Raw genomic sequence first — 25,160 nt, 5'->3', positions numbered from 1 at the left:
TTTTCCACTCCTTTCATCCACCCAGCTTCTCTTCCATCTTCATTCAATATTTCTGTTATACTTTCCTTTTTTCTTTAATTTCGCCCTAGTCTTGTAGCATGTATTCTAAAGTCTCTTGCACTTCTCCACACATCCTATATATTCTTCTGCTTTCGCTTAAGCAAAAGTTATTGTTTCTTTCTTCATGTCCACCCCTCTGTCTAGCAATTACTTTTTCTCCTTCGTTCTTTCTCTCTCTAGGTACCTTGGCGTTGTTTCTGATATTATCTTTAGACGAGTATAACCCCCATTGTACCTAGGTTCCTTTATACTCGCCATTGGACGTATTTGTCCTTGTCGCCACTTTCGAGGAGACCTTTACTTTTCCACATCTCATTCATTATTTCACACAGTCTTTCAATCAAATCATCCGTTCTAAACGTCCATACATCATTTACCAATCCATTCCTCCCTGGTCTTTTCCCTCTTTTCGACCCTCCAACTTGTTTCCATATTTTTTCCACTGTAATGTTCGGCCATTCTTTCTCTCTCAGCATTCTCGGTTTAACTCTTTTGCGCTACAATACTCTCATTTCCACTCATTAGTTTCATGAAATGGTACTTCCATTGTATTATTAGCATTTCTTCACTGATCATGTTTTTGTTTTTCCTTATTTTGGTTCTTGCTCTGATTTTATGGCTTTTATTTTATTTCTTCTTTCGGAATCTCTTCTTTTTTTTCTTCACACCGACCTGTTATTATTTCTTGCTGGACAGTACTCTGCTTTTTTATCTTTCCCTTTTTACACCTTCGTAAACATTTTCTTTCTTATGTTTTTAAATCTCTGCATCTATTAACCCGCCATTTGTTTCTCTTTTCTGATTTCTTCGTTATAAATCCTTTTCTTATTGCTGCTTTTTCAGTTGTTGTTTTTAATTCTTCTATTTTATTTTAGCTTACTTCTTTTGAATTCAATTTCCAACATCTTTTATAATGCTCAGTTCCCTTCTCCTTTTTATCTACTTCCTTACTTCTATCCCTCAATTTTACTTCTTATAGCATGTGGTCGGAATCAATTCTTTCTCCTAATTTAAATGTTTCGGCTTCTTCAATTAATTTCCATAGAAATTTTCTGTCTTTATTTAAAATTTTATCTTTAGATTTTTCTGTGCGTTCTCCGCTATATTCCCTGCTTTTGTTGCCTATTTTGGCGTTAAAACCATCTCCTATCAGAAGAAATTCTTCGTTAGACTCTTCAATTTTTTCTTAAATTTTTTTCTTCAAATTTTTTTTTAATTGCAATGCAATACAATATGCAAATTCTTTTTTTCTTTTATCTTTCTTTCCACTATGCGTTCCACTTCTATTACCCGCTCTTCGATTTGTTTTATATCTTTTGTCACCCCTGTTATGGATCCCCCACTTGCTTCACCCTCAACTTTTCCTTTTTCCTTGTTCAATTTATTCCCCTTACTCTTTAGTATCCATGTTTCTGTTAATCACACAAAATCAAAATTTTATGTACTCATTAAATAAATTCTGTTTATTTTTCTTAATAATGCAATATTTCAAACAAGCAATTTTAAACCCCATTTGTCCTCCCCGCTTTTCTTTTCCATTCCCTCTCTATTTTTTTTTTATAATTATTACCCCTTCTCTTTATGCTTCCTTGCTCAGTTAATTCCAACTCTCTTTGTAAAATTTTTCATCCAAATTTCCCTGTCTTCATTCCATGTCCTCAACTTTCCGTTTCTTACATTCTATAGCTGTTGTGTATCTTTTTTTTTCTTTCTTACTCTCTAACTTCTTTCTGAATTTTTGGCTCTTCTACTGTCCAATTGTTTTCAGTTGCTTTATATTTTCTTTAATTTTAGATAAATTTCCAACATTCTTCTGGAAATTACTACCTTCAAACAACTTCTCGTATTTATATAAAACCTAGTCATAATATTAGCTTTGTTAAGTAAATCATCTATGCAACCAACTTTTATACTTAACAATCTTTTCTCAAACCAAAATTGTTAAAATTACTGTTAAAAGATGTCACTGGATGTGCGTGAGTCCAAATGTTACGTTGAATGTGTGAGTCACTTCGGCCTCAAAAGCTACGGCGAGGCCGAAACTTCCAATTTGAGCCCAAAAGTATATATACGTGAGAGAATTTGAGGTCGAAAGTTATCATTAACATATATAATACTTTATATTTGGGGGCAAAAAACGAAAATAAAAAAAAACATGGAAAAAAAACATTAATACGCAACCAAAATATCACCGTTTAAAAAACGTAGAGGCGAACTTATTCGTTGGTAATATTTCTAGGAGATTCGTAGACCTGGTAGCAGTCTACGACCAGCTTCCTTAGGCATGTTAATCCCCTCGTGGGGGCTGTTACTTCCACGGATTTCAGTTTGCGCGCAAAGGCTGTCCCAAGATCTTCTAGCGCTCTTCGATCGTTTCTTAACAGAGCCATCTCTACTAAATCAAAGGATTCGCTGAATTCTCTGCTATCGCTTTCTTCGTCTTCTTCGGGCCAGTTTTCACTACAAGCTCGGCACGTGCAAGTAAAGTAAAATTGTTCCTGGAGTTCGATTTGACGTCTTCGTTTGGAGGTTGTGCTGAAGGTACATCTAGAACAAATTCTGGAAGGTAATTATCTGAATGAAGTATACGAGTATATAAGATGTATAATGTGCTAGAAAAATCAGGCTGTAATTTAAAAGGGTAGTACTGAATATATTACAATTTCGGTCAGTATGAAAATGCAAATTGTATGTTCAATAACATATTGGGCGATAAAATATGAGTAATAAATAAAACGGGTCCAGGGAGTAACATATCTTGAAATGAGCAGCTTAATAAATAGGTACTTGAATTTGTGAAAAACCAATTGGATAGTAAAAGAATAAAAGAAGTGATGGAGATACAAGTGTAATTAGTCGTCTCATTATCTCTATATTTTATTACTTCCCGAGCGTAAGCAAAGGAAGTATTGTAATCGAGTACGTCGGCCGACTCTGTACTTTTACGTATTCACGATCTTCCATGACCCCTAGAGGACGAAGAAATAGGTCTCCCGTTTCCGTCTGTCTGTCGGTCTGTCCGTCTGCCTGCCGTCCCGGATTTTTATTAGACAGATAATCTCCGAAAGTACTGGACCAAGTGTTGTGAAATTTTGTACTTATATTAGGAATACCATGTAGATGGTAAAACGCTGACAAAAATTTGTCTAATCATCTCCACCACTAATGCGATGACGTCACTTCAAAATTGTACATAGTAAATGGGTTTTAAATTGTATAAAATAACATAGTCCTACACATGTAGTTTATGACTCCGAATTGAGTTTTTACCCGAAACGTCCAGATTTTTGGAAAAAAAATCAAAATTAGGTAACAACATTTTGACATTTAATTTGGAATCGACAAAACCGAGTGCTTTGAAATCTTGCAGATGGTTTATAGTTATGATAAGCATGATAAAATTTTAATCAAAATATATTTACTTATCCCCTCCAAAAAATTGATGACGTCAGCTCAAAAGTTTCCCGAATAAATCCTACCTAAAATGTACAAAATATGATGAGTCTGTACTTGTTATTAATCTTTCAATTCATATTTTTTGGATTAGCATATCCAGGGTGACTCAAAAAAATTAATGAATGCATCAATGTATTTTATTGATTAAATCAGAAACTACAAAACTAAATGCTTTCAAATCTTGGAAATATTTTAAAGTTATCATAAGCATGGTAAATTTTTGATCAAAATGTATTTGCTCATCCCCCCTAAAAAATTGATGACGTCACCCCAAAATTTTGCTGAGTAAATCCTATCTAAAATGTACAAAATTTGATGAGTCTGTACTTGTGATTTATCATTCCATTCATATTTTTTGAATTCACATATACAGGGTGACTCAACAAAATTAATGAATGCGTGAATTTATTTTATTGATTTAATTAGGAACTACAAAACCAAATGCTTTGAAATCTTGGAGATGTTTTAAAGTTATCATAGGCATATTAAATTTTTAGTCAAAATGTAATTGCTCATCCTCCCTAAAAAATTGATGACGTCACCTCAAAATTTTGCCGAATAAATCCTATCTAAAATGTACAAAATATGATGAGTTTGTACTTGTGATTTATCATTCCAATCATATTTTTTGGATTTGCAGATACAGGGTGACTCAAAAACAATAATGAATGCGTGAATGTATTTTATTGATTTAATCAAGAACTACAAAACTGAATGCCTTGAAATCTTGGAGATATTTTAAAGTTATCATAGGCATGGTAAATTTTTAGTCAAAATGTATTTGCTCCTCCCCCCTAAAAAATTGATGATGTCGCCTCAAAATTTTGGTGAATAAATGCTATCTTAAATGTGCAAAATATGATGAGTCTGTAGTTGTGATTTATCATTCCATTCATATTTTTTTGATTTGCATATACAGGTGACTCAAAAACAATAATGAATGCGTAAATTTATTCTATTGATTTAATCAGGAACTAGTAAACCGAATGCATTGAAATCTTGGAAATGTTTTAAATTTATAAGCATGGTAAAATTTTGATCAAAATGTATTTGCTTATCCCCCCTAAAAATTTGATGACGCCGCAACAAAATTTTGCTGAAAAAATGCTATCTTAAATGTGTAAAGAATGATGAGTCTATACTGGTGATTTATCACTGCATTAATATTTTTTAGATGTGCTTATACGGGGTGTCTGAAAAAAGAATTACTTAATCAATTATTTTATTGATTAAATCAAGAATTGCAAAACTGGATACTTTGAAATTTTGCAGACGTATTTGTCTTAAATTACAAGTACTATAACTGTGTGCCTGTTATCTGTTCACGCCTGACAATGTTTGCATAGGCTACATATTATACACTTCGACCAATTTAATAAGCAATCATAGCAATCGCAAAAAAAATTACAAAGATGTCAACGCCAAATAATGACAAAATCGAAAAAATTAATACTCAATTTATTTTAAAATGCCCCACTACAAAAATGTAATGCTAAAAAAAAACAAAATAATCATGCAGTCGTCACGTTTCCGACTAGAGGGAAGTACTGTCTGAACCCTTTAGACCAATTTTTTTAAGTTAAATGGGTAATTTTATTGTACCATTATTGTTAGATTAAATTTGCACGGATATGTTAGCGCCGCTTGTGATGGATGTCGCGACTCAAAGCTGAGCTTGAGTTGAGCATCGTGTGGTTGGAAGCGGGGCGAGGTCAGGAGGCGTGCAAGGAAACTAGCATTGACTGGTGGATGCGTCATTCAATATCTGAGATTGTACGGGATACGTTGTAAAAAAGGAGCGGCGATTTAATAATTTGTTGTGACGCTGTGTTTTAGAGAAACATAAGGTAATATCAGAAGTGGAATAAAGACCTGACAAAAGATTATAAGTTAGTGCTTAGAGAATTTAACCCATGTTGTCATAATATCGAAGAGTGGCTAGACTCTGTCGATGAATTTGCTCACATCAGGTTTCAGAGCAGTTGTGAATGTCAAAAGTAGCTAAAATAGCTATTTCTTAGCGCTAAAAGGTAAAGAAAAGGGACGACTTTTCGTGCAATTTTAATTATTAAATATGTATAAAAATATAATAAAATAAACATTAAACTCTGGAAAGTGAGAACATATTATAAATTATTGTAAATATTAATTCTAATCAAGTTTTCTTCTTTTGTTTAAAAAACTAATTAAATCACTCTTTCTTTTTTTAGATGGACTTTTCTATTTTACAACATTCATTTTTAAGACTTTCCCCTTTTAGACGGTATTCGCTTGTGCTCTGTAAAATCGTTGGTCCTACAGCCGCACTAGTTAGGTCTTTTGCTTTCAAGGCATCAGCCAGTAGTTTATTGTCTTCAGCACACAGTTTTTTGTTTCGCTTTTATTTGATTTTTTTTTGGTTCCAATTCCCTCGGTTCAAACTTCAATTTTTGTTGTTCTTCGTCATCTCTTCTTTTCTTCTCTTCAACTTTTCGGCTTTCTTCTAAATAAGTTATGTATGAACGATATGCATTACATGCCATTGATATAAGTCTTTTATCTATAGGAAACAAATAAGGTTTATTTGAGTAAGCCACCATGCCACTTTTTATATTTAATCGGGCATTTAACATTTTTTCAGACATACGACATTTATCATCTGTTAATACTAATGCTGATTGAGAAAAACCTCTTTCTATATCAGCGCTGCCATGGGGAATTGACAAGACAGCATTAACAAACTTTTTCAGTTCTGGATACTTTGGTAATGTTAATAATGATTTTTTTAAATCAAAAACTTTAAACCAAACGTGATCAACACGTTGCGGTTTTTGGTTTAAAACTTCTCGAAAACATGTTTTTGACTGTAACAACTTGTATTCGGTAATTAGCATATCAGTATCAATTTTTGCAATATTTATAAATTTTGTCAACTTGGACAAGTTATAGACTTCCCTATGATGAGTAATATTGGCAACATTTAAACAACTAAAATATTTTAACTCTTGTATCTGAATTAGAGATTTTTGGATCAAATATTTGCTGGAATTTATATAGAATTTCTAAATCTGTTTTAAAAGCAAGAGACGATATTTCTCGGATAACTTAGAAATTTCATCTTGAGCATCAGATCCACAAATAATCTCTGTGAAAGGTAAATAGGTTTGGCGTACAAAAAATTCGTTGATATCAAAATTATTGAAAGTAACGGTAACATCTTGCTTGCAAAAGTTCATTAAAAGTGATACTATTAGATTTTTAATTTCATCCCGCAAGACGTGGACCGATGGCTGTTGCTTTTTAAATACTAGAGCAGTGGTTCGCAAACTTTTATTATTGATGACACCCTAAAATTTTAAACAAAATTTGGCGGCACCCCACCAAGAACAGTTTTAATTGTAACTAATTTATTATCAAAAACACTTTATCACATGTTTGTATAATATGTAATTGATGTTAAGATTGTTTTATAAATATTTGTTAGCCATCTTACTTCAGTATGAAGAAAATTAACATGTTCAGAACACATTTTCCATTACTGAACAGTTGTACCATATTAATAAAATCAGATCATCAATTATTATTTTTTAAAGTTGGTTCTGTGCTTATATTTATAAACATCATTATAAAATTTTCGCGGCACCCTCTTGGGGGATCCGCGGCACCCTAGTGTGCCGCGGCACCCAGTTTGCGAACCACTGCACTAGAGTAAAACTGGTGAAATATTTGCAAACAAACAACTGTGTAAATTGCAATTCTGCTTTCATAGTGGGTTGTTTTAATAACTTTACGATATCTCTGTAACTCGTACTATCTGTTGTGCTTTGATGCTTTTTTGGAATATATCGAAAAAAATATTCTTCTAGGACATTCCACATTTCAAGTATTCGAGATATTGCTGGACCAATAATTAGCCATCTGTTTTTTATATGTTTAAGAAATCTTTTAGGGGATATTTTAAATTTCTTTTGTATATTTTCAAAATCCTCTAATCTTGTAGGCCAGCCTAGAAATCATCTTCTTACTCAATATTTTCTACAAAATATTTAACTTTACTTACCATGAAAATAATAATACAACTTGATGACAATTTCATTAACATTTTCAAACTCTGCTAACCCCTTGCAGAAACTATTATGAATTGTATGTATTGCACAAGTTCCAATATACACCAATTGACGAGAATTAACTCTTCATTAAAAAGTTTAAATATCTTTTTATTTGTATTGGGACCGTCGCTTCTAAGAGATATACATTTTTTTTGTGGCAGGCCAGCATTATTAATTGCTGTTAGAATATTATTAAAAAGAACCTCAGCAGTACCATGACCCATAAAAAACGTTTCTAGAGAGAAATCGAACAGCAACTTGCAGTTTTGTTTATGAACTATTAATTCCAAAGAACTTTTTTACTAAACCGAAAACTAAATTTTGATATAAATTTTTCTTACTTTCTGCATTGGTGGTTTCATCATATTGAATACAATAATAGTTATGTATTATACAAGTGACAAAAATAAGCCAGTATAAGTGAGTGAGTATGTATGACACGAGCATGATAGTGCGAGTGTTATACTGACTCACGAGCCTATACTGGCATTTTTGTCACGTGTATAATATTAAATTTTCTCTTATACCTCCTTACATTCTTTAATTTCCTTCATAAAATGTAAATATATTCGAAATAAAAATATGTAGTTTGCGGCAGTTACTATGACAGAACTGTAAATAAACAATTGTGGAATTAAAAAAATTGGTCTAAAGAGTTTAGACTGTACTTCCCTCGCTGTCGGAAACTTGACGACTGCATGCCTATTGTATTTTTTTCTCATTACATTTTTGAAGTGGGAATTTAAAAAAAATGCGATGACGTCATCAACATTTTTGCAAGGACACTATATCAGTTGGGATAGATGTAGTGTAATACTAAGAATAAAATTATTGTATTCCCAAATTTTCGGGAAAATGAATTGGGTCGTTTTGAATATTGATTTGTTATAATCAATAAAATAACGAAACAATTTACTCACGTATACGGCGCCGGTGTGTAATATGTAGAGAGCGGATTTCTGTCGGGCTAGGCAAGGCCAAACTCGGTACGGCTCGTACGGGATGCGAATTCATTGCGGTTACGGACTGCACTTCGTTTATTTGAGATTAGAATAACGCTGTTTCGTTGCACTCTGCTGTTAATTCCCGTTCTCATTTACTTAGCCGTTTGATTAATAAAGCGTTAATTATATTTATGGAATTAGTACCGATTAAATTCAGTGATTATCTATCACCCGCTATTGAGTCCCCGCGATCCAGCGCGTCCCCACCTATAATCGTGACGTAGCCCGACAGAAATCCGCTGTCTAGTAATATGAGAGGCAACTGAAAATCGTTTATGTATAAACATTCTTAATTTAAGATGACAAGCGTAACAGCATACGTGAGAGTCAAACAGAGAAACTGTAAACAAAACGACCATCGGTTTTATTGCTTCGACTTCCGCTTATTATATAAAACATTGAGTTTTATTTTAATTTTTGACAGTGGAATTCACAATTGGTTGATTATAAACATGTCTATTCCACATTCGCGGAACCTAGACAGCGCACACGTCTGTAATGTTAAAGTCGATGTAAATAAGCGTGCTACTCTTATGTTTCAACCGAGTTTTTACTTTAAAAAATTTTGTGTCTACCAAATTGGGTTGGTCCAATGTAATACTAATAATAAGTGTTGCCTTTAATTTAATCAATAAAATAAATTGACTTCATTAATTTTTTTGAGCCACCTCTTAAGAAAATCTAAAAAATATGAATGAAGTGATAAATCACAAGTACAGACTCATCATATTTTTACGCTTTAGATAGGATTTATTCGGTAAACTTTCGAGCTGACGTCTTCAAATTTTTCGAGGGGGGATTAGCAAATACATTTTGATAAAAAAGGTAATGTGCTTATGATAACTTTAATACATCTCCTATGTTACAAAGCATTCGGTTTTGTAGTTCCTGATTAACTCAATAAAATAAATTCACGCATTCTTTAATTTTTTGAGTCACTCTGTATATGCAAATCGAAAAAATTTGAATGGAATGATAAATCACAAGTACAGACTCATCATATTTTGTACATTTTAGATAGGATTTATTCAGCAAAATTTTGGGGTGACGTCATCAATTTTTTAGGGGAGATGAGCAAATACATTTTGATAAAAAATTTACCATGCTTATGATAACTTTAAAACATCTCCATGATTTCAAAGCATCCGGTTCTGTAATTCCTGATTAAATCAATAAAATGAATTGACGCATTCATTAATTTTTTTCGGTCACCCTGTATATGCAAATCGAAAAAATTTGAATGGAATGATAAATCACAAGAAGAGACTCACCATATTTTGTACATTTTAGATAGGATTTATTCAGCAAAATTTTGGGGTGACGTCATCAATTTTTTAGGGGGGATGAGCAAATACATTTTGATAAAAAATTTACCATGCTTATGATAACTTTAAAACATCTCCAAGATTTCAAAGCATTCGGTTCCGTAATTCCTGATTAAATCAATAAAATAAATTGACGCATTCATTAATTTTTCTGAGTCACCCTGTATATGCAAATCGAAAAAATTTGAATGGAATGATAAATCACAACAAGAGACTCGCCATATTTTGTACATTTTAGATAGGATTTATTCAGCAAAATTTTGTGGTGACGTCATAAATTTTTTAGGAGGGGACGACCAAATACATTTTTATCAAAAATTTACCATGCTTATGATAACTTTAAAACATCTTCAAAATTTCAAAGCATTCGGTTTTGTAGTTCCTGAGTAAATCAGTAAAATAAATTTTGCGCATTCATTAATTTTTTTGAGTCACCCTGTATATGCAAATCCAAAAAATATGAATGGAGTGATATATCACAAGTACAGACGCATCATATTTTGTACATTTTAGATAGGATTTATTCGGCAAACTTTTGAGCTGAAGTCATCAAGTTTTTGGAGGGGATAACCAAATATATTTTGACTAAAGATTTATGATTCTCTTTAGAGCCTTAAAACATCTGCAACATTTTAAAACATTCTGGTTAGCAGATTCAAAATTAAATTGCAAAATGTTGTTTTATGATTTTGATTTTTTTTCCAAAAATCTGGACGTTTCGGGTAAAAACTGAATTCGGAGTCGTAAATTACATGTGTAGGACTATGTTATTTTATACAATTTAAGACCCATTCTTTTATCCTTTCCTCAAATTTTCTCCCTGTTTGTCCGATGTATACTAAGGGGCAGTCACTACAACTTAACATGTAAACTCCAGAATTCGATTTCTTAGGTGACTTGTCTTTACTATTGTTTATCAATTTATGTAAAGAATTGTTGGTACGGAAGGAAATTTTATAGCCTGCATTTTGCAGTATTTTTGCAGTTTTAATAGAAAGTTTTCCAAAATGAGTTATAATGTTATACTGATTGGTTTCTTTAATTAAAGGATATATTAATGTTGATGTGACTTTTTTAATTTTCTTTTTTAACATATTATCTATGATCTCGTCGGACGAGAAGAGAGCAAAATTTGAATTTTTTCGTCACAAACGCCCCGCAACATTCGCAAACTAACATAACTATACTTGTTCTTAATATAGTGTCAATTCGTTCGAAATTATCAGAATTTGAAGTTCTTTTGGCGGAAGAAAACTGCTCACTAGTTGGAGTATCAGAACATTTGTTGTATGACCAAGAACCGGAAACTCTGACTATACAGAACTTCTCTACAAAATCGTACTATTCCAGAAAACCCTCGAAGCACGGAGGCTCTCTAATACTTTCCAGAAATGACGTAAACTGTAAGAGTATTGAACAACTAACTCAACTCTCCGTAGAGAATCACTGTGAAGTGTCAGCAGTAAGTGTTAGTATCATTGGAGTAGTGTTTATAAACTTGTACAGGCCACCATCTGGTGATTTTGACTTATTTTTGAATGTTTTGTCCAAATTATTCGGCATAAGTAACTCACTTGAATTAAATGTTGTATTAGCAGGTGACTACAACGTCAGGTTCGACTACGACAATCAGCAACAAAATTTGTTGTGCGACTTTATGCGCTGTCACGGGTTAGAATATATTGTAAACTTTCCAACTCGGAAAGACTCGTGTTTAGACAATATTTTTACCAATATAGATTCATCACACTACAAGATAAGTCCAGTCAAAGTACAAATATCTGATCATCAATCAGCAATAAAACTAAATTTGAAGCTTTCTACATCTTCAAATAGAAAATTGTTAACACAAAAAACCATAAGACCGATTACTGAACTTGGTAAAAATAACTTACATAATTCACTAACAACCGTTGACTGGAGTTTTGTCGATGACACTAGCTTAGATATTAACATTAAATTTTCTAGGTTTACTGAAATCGTTACGTATTACGCAAATCTTGCTTTTCCAGAAGTTCACAAAAAAATTAATAACAGCAAAAGCTTTAATAAAATAAATTGGTTTGATAAAGAATTATTTGAAATGAGAAACACGTTGAATTCTTTAAACACAATGGATTCTGTTTCAAAAACCGAACAAACTAGAAAAGCAAGAAACGAGTTTCGTACTCTATACAAAAGTAAGCTAAAGTCCAAGAAAACTTACTATAATAAAAAAGCTATCGAAAACTCTAATAATAAGAACAAGGCAATGTGGAAAACGTAGTAAATACTCACAAGCAATAAACAATCTAGATTGCTCAATTACTAGCAATGAATTTAATAATTACTTTACAAATCTGGCACCCCAACCTCCTGCAACAATATCAAAAATAGATGCTTTAAACTTACTAGCACAAAAAGTCCCACTATCCAATTCAGAAACTTTTAGTTTTAGTGAAATTTCTTGCATAACAACCAGAGATGTCATAAATAGTTTAAAGAAAAACAATTCGAATGATTTCTATAACCTTAATACTAACCTGTTGAGTACAGTTAAAAACGTACTAATTTCCCCCCTAACAAAGTTAATAAATATCTGCATTTGGGAATCTATTTTTCCTGATTGTTTAAAAATGGCGGTTGTAGTTCCGATATATAAAAAAGGTGACTTGAATAACCCAAGTAATTTCCGCCCAATTGCACTACTGCCAATTTTTTCGAAGGTAATAGAAAAGGTACTATTTCTTCAATTGAGCCGCTATTTCGAAAGTAAAAATCTATTCACGGGAAATCAATCGTCACCTTAGAACTGGTTTGCCGCATATCCAGATCGCGTCCGAGGGATTTTCGCCTCTACTGTTTGGTGCAGATTTGCCGCATGTCGCACTTGGGCGAAGCGAAACATAGTTTAGATTCAGTGCTAATTTGCCCCATGTCCAAGCAGAAATCGATACAGTACCGTTATCCGTTTTTACGTACTTCCTTGCTGTTTTGCTTTTCAGCGTTAGGTTTGGGGTTGGGAAAGAAATCGTATTCAACTTCACGCGCAGAACAATAAGAATAATATGAAATAAATAAAAAAGAGACTTAACAATTTTGATGAATGTGAAATTAAAAAAAAGCAACTGTAATTTGTGCAACTCTTTTTCTGTTATAGATGTTACAAATATTTTCAAATTATTAGATTCGAAATTTTACAAATTTAAATTTCAAATAGATTTGTTGTTCGATAAACAAATAATTTAATTTTTTACTAAACAGTAACATTTTTCTTTAATTTTTTCTCGGGAATAATGATTGAACTTATTTTCTCTAAAGTTTTAGTGAACAAGATTTATAACGCTGCATACCAGTAAAAGAGTTCACAATTTTTTGTAGTATTCTTATTTGTAGAAACGATATTTCTACATCAATAATCGCAAATAATAGATACATTTTTAATTTTTTAAATTAAAATGTTGTAAAAGTAATATGAAAATTTAAATTTCGAAGCAAAATCTGTTCAGGTGGATTTTGCTTTGGTATTTATTACTGGAACGTTTACAAAAATCAGTTTTTGACATAAAATGCTTGCAAATTTGAAACAGAATTGGAATGTTTCTTGACAATCATGCCTAATACATTTTTGACTTGTATCTTTTAAAAAGAATTATTTCCGAATTTATAGCTATTTACAATTTACGACTTACTTCAAGAATAAATTCCGTATTAGAATTGTACCTATAATAACTAAATAGATGTATGTTGTTAACTCATATAAGGTACCTTACATCGAAACCAGTAATTTGTTTTTTAATATGACATTGCCTTTCTTTATCATTCTATTTGTCTAACAATTATTGTTGTGCAATTATACGCGTGTAAATAAAAATAACTTTACAATAACTTATTTATGGGTACATTTTTTTACCAATTAATTTAAGTGAATGGTTATATGTAATGGTAATAATAGCCGCATAAAATTCACTCACTGTTTAGGTATACCAGATATCAAAAGCTATTAAATCCAAATGTTATTGTTTATTTTTTTTATGTCTCGAGCGTAAGCTAAGGAAGTATTGTAATCAAGTTCATCGGGCGACTGGCTACTTTTATGGCTTCTCAACGTTTCATGACTCCTATAATACGAAAACATAGGTCTCTCGTTTCCGGTTGATAAAACGCTGACCAACATTTGTAATCATCCTCCCCATCATATAACGTCATCTCCAACTTTTACAGCAATAAATGTTACATAAATTTAAAAAAATAACATACTTTTTCATTTGTTGTTTATTGAGTTTTTACCCTAAGAACCAGTAGCGGCTCGTGGTCTTTTCGTTAGGGGAGGCAACATTTTCGTTTCAAAATTAGCAGGTATTAATTAACATGTTCGCAATTACTTTTGTTAAAATACAGATTATTTATCCATTTTTATGAAAAGAATACAAATAACTCTGAGTCTCTACACTTTTCGAATAAAAAATATTTAATTGCTTCCCACAAACCAACGAAAAGGTGCAAAAACCACAGAATTTGCTTTATTAGCATAAATTTTAATTCATATGATCTAGAGCTGATTTAAATATACCTATTAATCAATTAATTAATAAAGTTCTGCTCAAATCTGGGATGAGAGATTCCTAAATCTTTAACATACAACTGTTCGTCGTAAGAAAACCGTGCTTAAATATTTAAACTTTATAAGAAATTCTACAATGTCGTTAGAGAATTAGAGATTCTTATGTTCCTATCAGCATTGCAAAACTGACATTTTCATTGTCCTAATGTTTTCAAGTTAACTTAAAAGTTTTAATACATAACCTTGGCAATGCAGATGCAGTGAACACCTTTTCTCGCGTCTAATTAATGCACACTAAATGCATTCAGGATCCCTGTTCAGCATTGTGCAGTTTCACCGTGAGATTAAAAAATTCGATCTGATTGGTTTAAGGACGGTAGGCGTTGGTGCCTCCGCTGGCGCTTTGATAAAGCACTGTTGACTATTGTCTTTCTCAAAAACATATTATCACCACTGACTAATTATACTGAAGACATCCGTCTATCTGAGGCATGCCTCTGTCTGAAGCTGGCCTACACGGTGATGATCAGCGCTTATTCCTGTCGAAAGCGCGCACTTCAAAATATGTTACCAAGACGCGTTTTAAAAAATCACAGTGTTCTATAAATAAAAATTATTTGCCATATCGTTAAAATATATTTGAAGTTGACAGATATTAAAACAAAAACTAATAGTCAATTTTTCCAAGGGAGGCACTGCCTCCCCTGCCTCCCCTGACGAGCCGCCACTGCTAAGCACCCAGATTTAATTGAATTACCATAACCCTAATTTCTTGAGATTTTTAAAACAGGAGATACTACATACTACATAAAGAAAGTTAAAAGAATTTGAAGTAATGTAATGATACTCTTTTTACATCAACATACTATTATTTATCAATTAATTGGGCATCGTCCAAAATACTGTTCATAAATTATAAGTGCAGGAAGTTTATGCAAAAGCATGCAAATACATTTTTTGCGTATAATAATATGTATTGCTTTATTATTAAATATCTACTCATTTACAAGAATTATTAAAATTAGTAAAAAAAGTATTCAAGTCTCTGTCTAGTTTAATACCTTACCTTATTAAAATAATAAGTTTAATCAATTATGTAGTTAGCAAACAATGACGTTTAATTTATACTTAGTAGGGTTCACGGCATTAACTTTTCACATTGCATGTTTAATTCGGAGTTATAATTTGAGAATATAATTTACCCGTTTATTTTTGTAGTTTAGTAGTACTTCAGCAAATTTAGAAAACTGTATGTTATTTAAAAATACGTGACAAATCACGAGGCCAGGCAATCTAGAGATCTGACTGCTGGTTTGCGCGGGAAATACTGCATACTTTTTAGATAAAAGGAGTCTATGATAAGCGCACGTAGGAGATGATAGACAGAGAGCTAATATATAGAGCTAATGTATTGGAAAGAAATAGGACAAGTTTACGTGCGCACATCACAGCCTCCCTTTCTTCTCTAAACAGTTTGGGATCATACCATAGTATCATAAATAATAATTGACAAATAGTTCGCAAAGGAATCCAACGGAAATATTTATACAATTGTTTACAACTACCAGTACAAATAATTCTTTCATTTTCAACTGAAAAGCGTATAACTATATTAAGTACTAGATATTATGGAGTTAGGGGTAATCAAATAGATTTGGGTTGCAGTCAACATAATTGTCACTGATACATAAGACATGGAAACGAATGATATCAGTGCTAATTTTCTCTGGTTGCCCGACAATAGCTACTTGTAGTCAATATCCACGTAATGTAATAAAATACTGGAATCTAATTGTTTGAGACAACAACCTATTTTTACCCGAGTGTTCTTTATCAGTTTGAATATTTTATATAAAAAATTACATATTAAGCTACAATTTTCGTAGGACTACAGCGAGTCAACGAGCCGCCATTACTCCGCCAATGCAAAGAAAATATCATTTTATTATCCTTTGTAAAAATAATTCCTTTCTGTAAAACACATTTAAATTTGGTACTCCGTATTTCGTTCACAATTCACCATTTAACAATGGAAATTAACAATGCAATATTTGGATTCTACAATTTTTAGGTAAAATGAATGACTGCAATGAGTTTTATCAAATGTAGATTTTATATAAAAATAAAGAAAAATAAGTCTCTTTATTTTAAAAATATTTAGAAAAAATCGAATCAAAACTTCAATAACTTAACATTCATTGTTCGTTATACTTAGTTAACTACTTCACCACGCGATTTCTAATATCGTTTCAATTTTTCATTTATTTCACATTATTAGTCCTTGCCGTAGTACTTGTTCTGCGCGTGAAATTGTTTAAGAAATCTTAATGTCAATTATCTCTGAAAAATGTATCTATTATTATCTGTAATTATTGATGAATTTTGTTGACTAAAATTTTAGAGAAAATAAGTTCAATCATTTCCGAGAAATCATTAAATAAAAATGTTACTGTTAAGTAAAAAATTAAATTATTTGTTTAACGAGCAACAAATCTATTTGAAATTTAAATTTGTAAAATTTCGAATCTAATAATTTGAAACTCAATCTTTCTTAAAATTTGTAATATCTATAACAACAGAAAAAGAGTTGCACAAATTACAGTTGCTTTTTTTTAATTTCAGATTCATCAAAATTGTTAAGTCTCTTTTTTATTTATTTCACATTATTCTTATTGTTCTGCGCGTGAAGTTGAATACGATTTCTTTCCCAACCCCAAACCTAACGCTGAAAAGCAAAACAGCAAGGAAGTACGTAAAAACGGATAACGGTACTATATCTATTTCTGCTTGGACATGGGGCAAATCAGCACTGAATCTAAACTATGTTTCGCTTCGCCCAAGTGCGACATGCGGCAAATCTGCACCAAACAGTAGAGGCGAAAATCCCTCGGACGCGATCTGGATATGCGGCAAACCAGTTCTAAGGTGACGCAATTCGGATATCGAAAAAGCTTGTCCACGGTAGACGCTGTTCTTAAGTTACAAAAGTATATAACATCCTGCTTCGAAACAGAAGAAACAGCAGTCGTGACATTTCTTGATCTGTCGAAGGCTTTCGATTGCGTGTCACATAACATCCTTCTGGAAAAATTATCTGCGTATAAGATTGATGAAGAAAGTTGCAAATTACTAAAATCATATCTAGGGAATCGTCAACAGTTAGTTAAATTTAACAAAACATTTTCGGAACATCTGCCGATTTATCAAGAAGTACCCCAAGGTTCCATTTTAGGACCTCTCCTATTTTTAATTTTTGTGAACGATCTTCCAACTAACATAAACTCGGATTCAGTATTATACGCAGACGATACAACATTGTTGAACAAATTAATATCGGACGTAGCACCAGAAACGGTCAGTGCTGAAGCGCAGTCGGAAGCCTTTGATTGGTTCACAGCGAACAATCTTGTTCTGAATGTTGACAAATCAACTACGATGATTTTTTTTTACTTTGAAGAAAGTAGATATCCCTCGCAGCTTTCAATCGAACACTAACTTTCTGGGCTTTAGTTTGGACTCTAAACTCTCATGGATTAGTCATGGAGAAAATACTGCAAAGAAAGTCAGCAAAAATATCTTCCTATTGCGACATTTGAAAGAAAATTTACCCAGAGAATATTTACGCAACATTTACTTCCCTTTATGTGAGTCACACTTGCTATATGGAATATTATTATGGGGACATACTAGTATACGTCATAGACTCTTTCAATTGCAAAGAATAGCAATTCGAATTGTTTCAAACTCAAAGTACAGAGAAGATTGCCGAGAACCATTTAGGAAGCTAAATATAATGACGCTACCTTCTTTGTACATTTTTACTTGCCTAAACTACTATAAAAAACATGAAAATGAATTTTCTGCCCATAGTGACTTTCATGAATACAACACAAGACATAAAAACAATTTGTGCCCGAAAGAAATAAGACTAAGGAAGTCCCAGAATGCGGTTAATTATTTCATTATAAAGTTTTATAATAAGATTCCACATTACCTTAAAAAATATAACTCAAAGAATTTTAATAAAGCAATAAAAAAATTGTTAATAAGCAGTGCCTACTACAGTTACGACGAATTTCTGGAAGACAAATCTATTGTGTAGTAAAATGTTTTGTTTTTATGTTGTTGGTATTTATTCACGTTGTATTTATCGTATTTTATAAATTTTACATTATATTTAATTATATAATATACTTTTCCCGACATGTACAAATATCCCGTCTGGGATGTAATGTATGAATAAAATTATTATTATTATTATTATACACTTTACACATATAGTAGCAAAACGATTAAGACATGTCCTGCGAATTGGTGGGAATGAATACAACATGTAATGAATATTGGTGTTACGGTTACTTTTCGCAAGCATGGACAATATTACAGTTACTGTGAGCGAACAATGATTATAATATTGTTACTTTTAACGAGCATTCACTTAAAACATTCTGTTTCATACCAAGGTTCCTTAATAGTGACTAGGTTAGTGCATACAGCGAGTTTGTGGACAGACCTGTTACAGAGGGAAGGGGGGCCACCACTCGTATAGCCGTGGTTACGTCCTGGCTACAAACGTTTTGTAAACACAATGCCAGTTTCAACAAAATCGCTCGTGGAAAAAGTGACTAGATTTAAAATTAACCGCGTAGGAGGGACTTTCTACGTCATCAACATGTCTCTTCAAGGTCATGATACACCCTAACCTAATCACTATAAAGGGACCTTGGTTTCATACTAAACTGTCAATTAAGGGAAAACTATGAGTTCGGTTTCTATACCGTAAAATTTTATTCTAAGATTTTGATTCATAACAGATTTGCCCTTTAGTTAAATTTTACAAATAAAATGGAATACAAATTTCAAACACATGTGACTTCGACACATTATAGACTTGCAGCCTCTTTCGCTAACAGTGCTTGAATGTCTCTGATGTGAATCTAGAGTGAGTAACAAAAGCTGCCCACTCCACAAAGAAGGCAAATCTACGTTACAAAACTGTCATTCTTTCTGGCGCTAAATTTAAATTGAACCGGGACACTACACATTTAAATTAGATGTCATTTTCATTCCCCCAGCTAGTAGATCATGTCTTAACAAAATGTTTCATTAATCGGCGCTCTCGTAAAGTAACTGTTTAATGACGAACTGAAGGTTATAAATTAAAAGTTTTACAGCATCTGCTCTGAGGTATCGTCATAAAACTATCAATGAGGATGATTACAAAAAGTTTTGTTAGCTTTTTACCATCTACGTGATATACATTATACATATATACAATTTGAGAACAATCGGTCCAGTAGTTTCGGAGATTATCTGTCTAACAAAAATTGATACAGACGGTGGACAGATAGACAGGTAGATAGACAGACAGTTAGACGGACAGACAGACGGAAACGGGAAACCTATTTTTTCGTACTCGTAAATATGAAAGTAGTCAGTCGCCCGATAGATTCGTTTACAATACTTTCTCAGCTTACGCTCGGGTAATAGAAATATAGAGATAATAAAATACTAGTCACAGCCCAACACATTGAGAAAAAAATAAACGGCTACGTTTAGCATTGAACAGATAAGTGCAGGGTCGCTTGCTCGTCTGAAGCTCACTCAGCCACAAAACTTGATATTTAACTTTACTCGTACGAGATTACTACACCTTGTAATTTTTTTTTGTAAAAATTTGTAGAACCTATTCTCCATTTTGTAAAACCCTTACGGGAAAAACTCAAAGCGGATTCGTACATCACAAGTATAGGAGTGAATATATTATTGTACAACAATTAAATCATTTTGAAGTAGAATTTTTTGAGATAATGTCATCAAATTGTTGATAGGAATGATTAGCCAAATTTTGATTAGCGATTTAACGTCTACATGATATTTCTGATATACAAAATTTTTCAACAATCTGTTCAGGATTTTCGGAAATTATTGATCAAATAAAAATGGGTCCAGACAGATAGACAGACAAATGAAAACGGGAGACCACTTTTTCATACTCTAGCGGTCATGAAAATTCGAGAAAACATGTAAGTTTAATTACTCATACAAAACTGAACTCACCCATAAGAAATACAACATTGCTCTTCCTTTTTTATGGTTCCCAGTGCCCTCACGACAAGTCTCGGTCCTTCTTGATAGAAAAAAGCGTTCGGGTAACAAGAATGATTAAATCCACTGAACAAAAAGTATAATCCGCGTGCGTAAGTAATCATTTCGTATCCCTCCAGTGTAGGCTCTAGTCGATTTATTACAACCCCATTAACATGAACAACTTGTATGATCAAGGGCAACAAACCCTTAAACATCTCCTCCATGCCCTCCAAATCATTAAACAAATCCGTGTGTTTTTTCAGTAGAACATAAATTATACTAGAAACCCATGCAATAGTAAAGTGCATCCTCACTGACAGCGAATTAGTGTGGGCCTCCATTTTTATAATTTCTTCAAGGTCATGTGACTTGTTCTGACGGAACTGGATTAATACTAATAAAGTTATTTTAAGGCCCAAGGCGAGGCCGTCTTTGATGGATTCTAGGCGATCAAGTACGTCAGACAGGCAACATTCATATTTGTGCGTTTTACTAGCTACAAATTTGCAGTATATGCTACAGTAGAGAGCTTTAGCACATGCGTCGCACGATATTAAGTTATAGCATACTTTTAAACATTCTGAGCAGTAAATGTAGTTGTCTTGTAGCAGTACTGCAGTGTACGGTTTATCGACGAGTACGACTTCGCCGATTTCAATATCTCGTGTGGTCGTTACGTGTCTACCAAACTTGTTGTCAGTGTGGATTTTGAAGGAAGTATTATCACATGCAGTTGCCTGTACATGATAGTTTGGGTATGCAAGTACTTGCGTTTTACGGTTGGAGTTTTGTTTTTTGATGACTTGTGAGCGTCGAAGTGCCAGTTGGTGGGTAAATTCCTGCGAATAGTCGTTATAAAACGCTCTTTCAAGGTCCTAGAATATTTGGATGAAGTGTGAAAACAGAACAATTACTAGGTACTCACAACTAAACTTTCTTGATACAAGCCAACTTTTGCCAATACTGCGGATCGACCAGAATAAGCTAAGGCTGTGATTCTTTTGCTTTTGGCCGAGGCTATGGCTGCGGTATAGCTCTCAAGCGCTTCTACATACCTATTCTGTTTGAAATGAACGTTGCCACGTTTTCGTATTTCTGTCGAATTTGAATCGTTTTTGTTGCTTGTCAGCACTGCCTCTTCGTACATTTCCCACTGGATATTCTGGTTGAGCAATAAGTTTACCCTTTGGAGGTTACATGTACACTTTTCGAAACTATATTTTACTTGTTGGAAGATAGTTTCCATCTCATCCATTTTGGGGGTAATGATAAATTCAACTATGGTTAATTATGGTCGTTTTGATCATGTGATGGAAAATTTACATAACAACGTGTTTTTTTTATAATGGTTTGAAATATTCCACAACTATGGCTGTTAATTCTGATTATTTTCCAAAAGCAGGATCGCCAACAGTTGTCAACGTCAGACGTTAAAAACAGGAGTAACAAAAAGGAAATTTTTGCGTGAAACCAGCATAAATGGGTAAGGTTAGACCGAGTTAGATACGGTTACGTAACATTGAGCTGTAATAGTATAACTGGAGAGGGAGAGGGAATAGCAAAGTCCCTACTCCCTTTAAACATAAGACGAAATGGCAGCCATATATACTAATATATACTAATGCACATAATTACCATTTCATTGAAAGTTCAACTTACTACTTGGTAAAAAAAATTGGTCTAAAGAGTTTAGACAGTACTTCCCTCGCTTTTAGAACCGAGTCTTTATGTCTGTCATAGATTCTTCTCATTAGAGTTCTGTAATGAGATATTTCAATAAATTCGCTTTCACACTGGAAGTCACGGCTCGTTCGTAATTTGATCAATAATAACTTGACTGATTGATTATTTTTTTTTGAGTCACCCTGTATAAGCAGATCTAAAAAAAATGAATGCAATGACAAATTACAAGTATAGTCTGATCATCTTTTGCACATTTTGAAAGAATTTATTCAGCAAAATTCTGAGGTGACGTAACCAACTTTTTGGTGTTGATAAACAGATACATTTTGATTAAAAAGTTAAGATTCTTACAATAATTTCAAAACGTCTGCAAGATTTCAAGTATTCAGTTTTGCAACTCTTGATTTAATCAATAAAATAAATTGACTCAGACATAATGACCAGAGACATTTATTCCTAATATAAGTACACAATTTCACAACAATCGGTCCAGTACTCTCGGAGATTATCTGTCTAATAAAAATCCGGGACGGCAGACAGACGGACAGACAGACGTCTTCTAGGGGTCATGACAGATCGAGAAAACGTAAAAGTAGAGAGTCGGTCGACGGACTCGATTACAATACTTCCTTTGCTTACGCTCGGGAAGTAAAAATGGTAGTAATCGACTATTTAATTACTATTTTGGTAACAATTTATTTTTAAATATTGTTCGAAATATACTAACAAAAATTTTTTCGGGTGATTCTAAAGTATTATTTGTTAATAGAAAAACTGCGTACTACGTCCACAGATGTAAAAATACTTAGCAGTTTAGAGCAGGCGCGAAAAAACACAGTTCCTTCTTGAGGAATAAGTTCAGGAAAAGGTTTAATCCATAAATTAATTTGAGTTATCTTCGACATTTTGACAGACCTGGATCGCTTTAAATGCTTTCAATGCAAACTTACGATGAAAAATAATAGGATAACGGCCCTTCGACCACGATAAAATATACCATTAATATACTTAAGTAACGAACAAAAATATTGGGAATGAACGGTATTTCCAAGAGTAATTAAGGACCGATTTTATCTCCAAACTATCATAAAACCCAAACCTTTACTAGTTATTTGAAGCTCAGGACAATATTTGCAATAGCAACATTAATCAAATTTTGTCATTCTAGACAAATGCCGATAGATGACAATAATTTTTTTTCAAATTAGCAAAAAAATTGATAAAAATGCAAAATATGCACCTGTTACGTGAAATATGCAACAGAAGGCAAATATATGCAAATATGCAATTTTTTTATAGCTGTATTCTTTTTTAATCAGCATGATTCGTTCACATATTAAATATCAAGACTTAAATGGAAAAAATAACGGATACGCAAATTTCATAAAATCCGCTCTCTAATTATTATTATTATTTATATATACATGAGGGAGAGAGTTGCTCTTTCACATGCATCAACTAACGGCAAATGACAATTAACAAGTTGTGAAAACGATTTTATTTTATTTATTTAAAATACTTGATCTCTCTCTCTCTCTCTCTCTCTCTCTCTCTCTCTCTCTCTCTCTCTCTCTCTCTCTCTCTCTCTCTCTCTCTCTCTCTCTCTTGGATATGTACGTATATAGATATATAAAAATTGGTCTAAAGAGTTTAGACAGTACTTCCCTCGCTCCTGACCAGGTACGACCATCAGATTTTACAAAAGAGATAAAAAATACGAAATTTAAAGAAGCTCTCATTGATTTCTTTATTAAACATTGGTGTAGTGATGAACTCGTATGTATCATTTGTCGGTAATCAACTGATACATTTGAACTTTCGAAACTGTCATTCTTATCGAACTGTTAATGATATTATACAATCAAATATCAATTTTTAAAAACAACAATAAATTTAATTTCAAGCAGATGAAATAAATGTAAGATATAATGCGTCATTTTTATATATCTGCTCGGGTAGTAGTTAAGATTTTGTTATCTGCTGAAGTGTATAGGTACTCAATAAAAACGTCTGCCGTGATAAATATAATATTTTAAGACTACAATCAACAAAATATATTAATGGCAGACTTGGTCAAAATTAGTTTGAAAATTTTATATTTTTTGGCACTTTCAAAATTGTCTGCCACGATGTTAGACGCGTGATAATGGTCTGCCATGGTTATTTTTTAACAAAAATAAACATATATTTTAAAATTTCCAAATGGCAGACATGGTCAAATGCATTTAAAATTAGTCATTTTTTGATACCTGGCGTACCATTTTTCATTTAACATATCTCATTTTCACTTCCTGTCATTTCTCAGTGCTCATTTCACATTTCACATTTCTCGTTTGATATTTCACATTTATCATTTCTCACTTCGTGTCATTTCTCATTTCATAATTTACATTTCTCATTTTTCATTTTTTCTCATTATTCATTTCTCATTTCTCATTTAACATATCTCATTTTCACTTCGTGTCATATTTCATATTTCTCATTTCTTACAATGTGTCATTTCCCATTTCATAATTCATATTTCTCATTTTTCATTTATTATTCATTTCTCAGTTCTCATTTCACATTTCTCATTTTTCATTCCCCCTCATTGTATCTTTCTCATTTCTCATATTTCTCATTTCATATTTCTCATTTTTCATTTATTATTCATTTCCCAGTTCTCATTTCTCATTTTTCACTTCGTGTTATTTCTCATTTCATAATTTACATTTCGCATTTTTCATTTTTTCTCATTATTTATTTCCCATTTCTCATTTCTCATTTAACATATCTCATTTTCACTTCGTGTTATATTTCACATCTCTCATTTTTCACAACGTGTCATTTCTCATTTGATAACTCATATTTCTCATTTTTCAGTTATTATTCATTTCTCAGTTCTCATTTCACATTTCCCATTATTCATTTC

The 25,160-nt window shown here is 32.5% G+C and overlaps 2 protein-coding genes across 3 annotated transcripts in view; one reads left to right on the top strand and one right to left on the bottom strand.

The window, feature by feature from the left end:
• Positions 1-25,160, top strand: part of LOC135143949 (uncharacterized) — a 71,052-nt gene that overhangs the window by 10,710 nt on the left and 35,182 nt on the right. The window lies entirely within an intron of this gene.
• On the bottom strand, positions 2,199-21,882 carry LOC135143952 (histone-lysine N-methyltransferase SMYD3-like). 2 transcript variants are annotated; one of them, XM_064075853.1, is made up of 3 exons: positions 21,492-21,882; positions 20,537-21,441; positions 2,199-2,619 (listed from the first exon to the last, which is right to left on the bottom strand). In XM_064075853.1, exons 1-3 carry the CDS (start codon positions 21,819-21,821, stop codon positions 2,277-2,279), a joined length of 1,578 nt encoding a protein of 525 aa, XP_063931923.1. In that variant the 5' UTR covers positions 21,822-21,882; the 3' UTR covers positions 2,199-2,276. The 2 variants fall into 2 exon arrangements, with proteins under 2 accessions (XP_063931923.1, XP_063931925.1); XM_064075855.1 differs by having other exon boundaries at positions 2,199-2,607.

Source organism: Zophobas morio, unplaced genomic scaffold (genome assembly GCF_036711695.1).
Source record: "Zophobas morio isolate AGI-343-1 ecotype UQ-CSIRO unplaced genomic scaffold, CSIRO_AGI_Zmor_V1 ptg000078l, whole genome shotgun sequence".
NCBI lineage: Eukaryota > Metazoa > Arthropoda > Insecta > Coleoptera > Tenebrionidae > Zophobas > Zophobas morio.
This window is presented reverse-complemented; position numbering and strand designations above follow the sequence as displayed.

Bases quoted from the DNA above. Each gene is read 5' to 3' on its own strand.
- LOC135143952 (XM_064075853.1), bottom strand. From the start codon at position 21,821: ATGGATGAGATGGAAACTATCTTCCAACAAGTAAAATATAGTTTCGAA. The intron at 21,442-21,491 runs GTGAGTACCTAG...CAAATATTCTAG, and splicing joins TGTATCAAGAAAGTTTAGTT to GACCTTGAAAGAGCGTTTTA. The intron at 2,620-20,536 runs GTGAGTTCAGTT...ATTACCTTCCAG, and splicing joins CAATGTTGTATTTCTTATGG to AATTTGTTCTAGATGTACCT.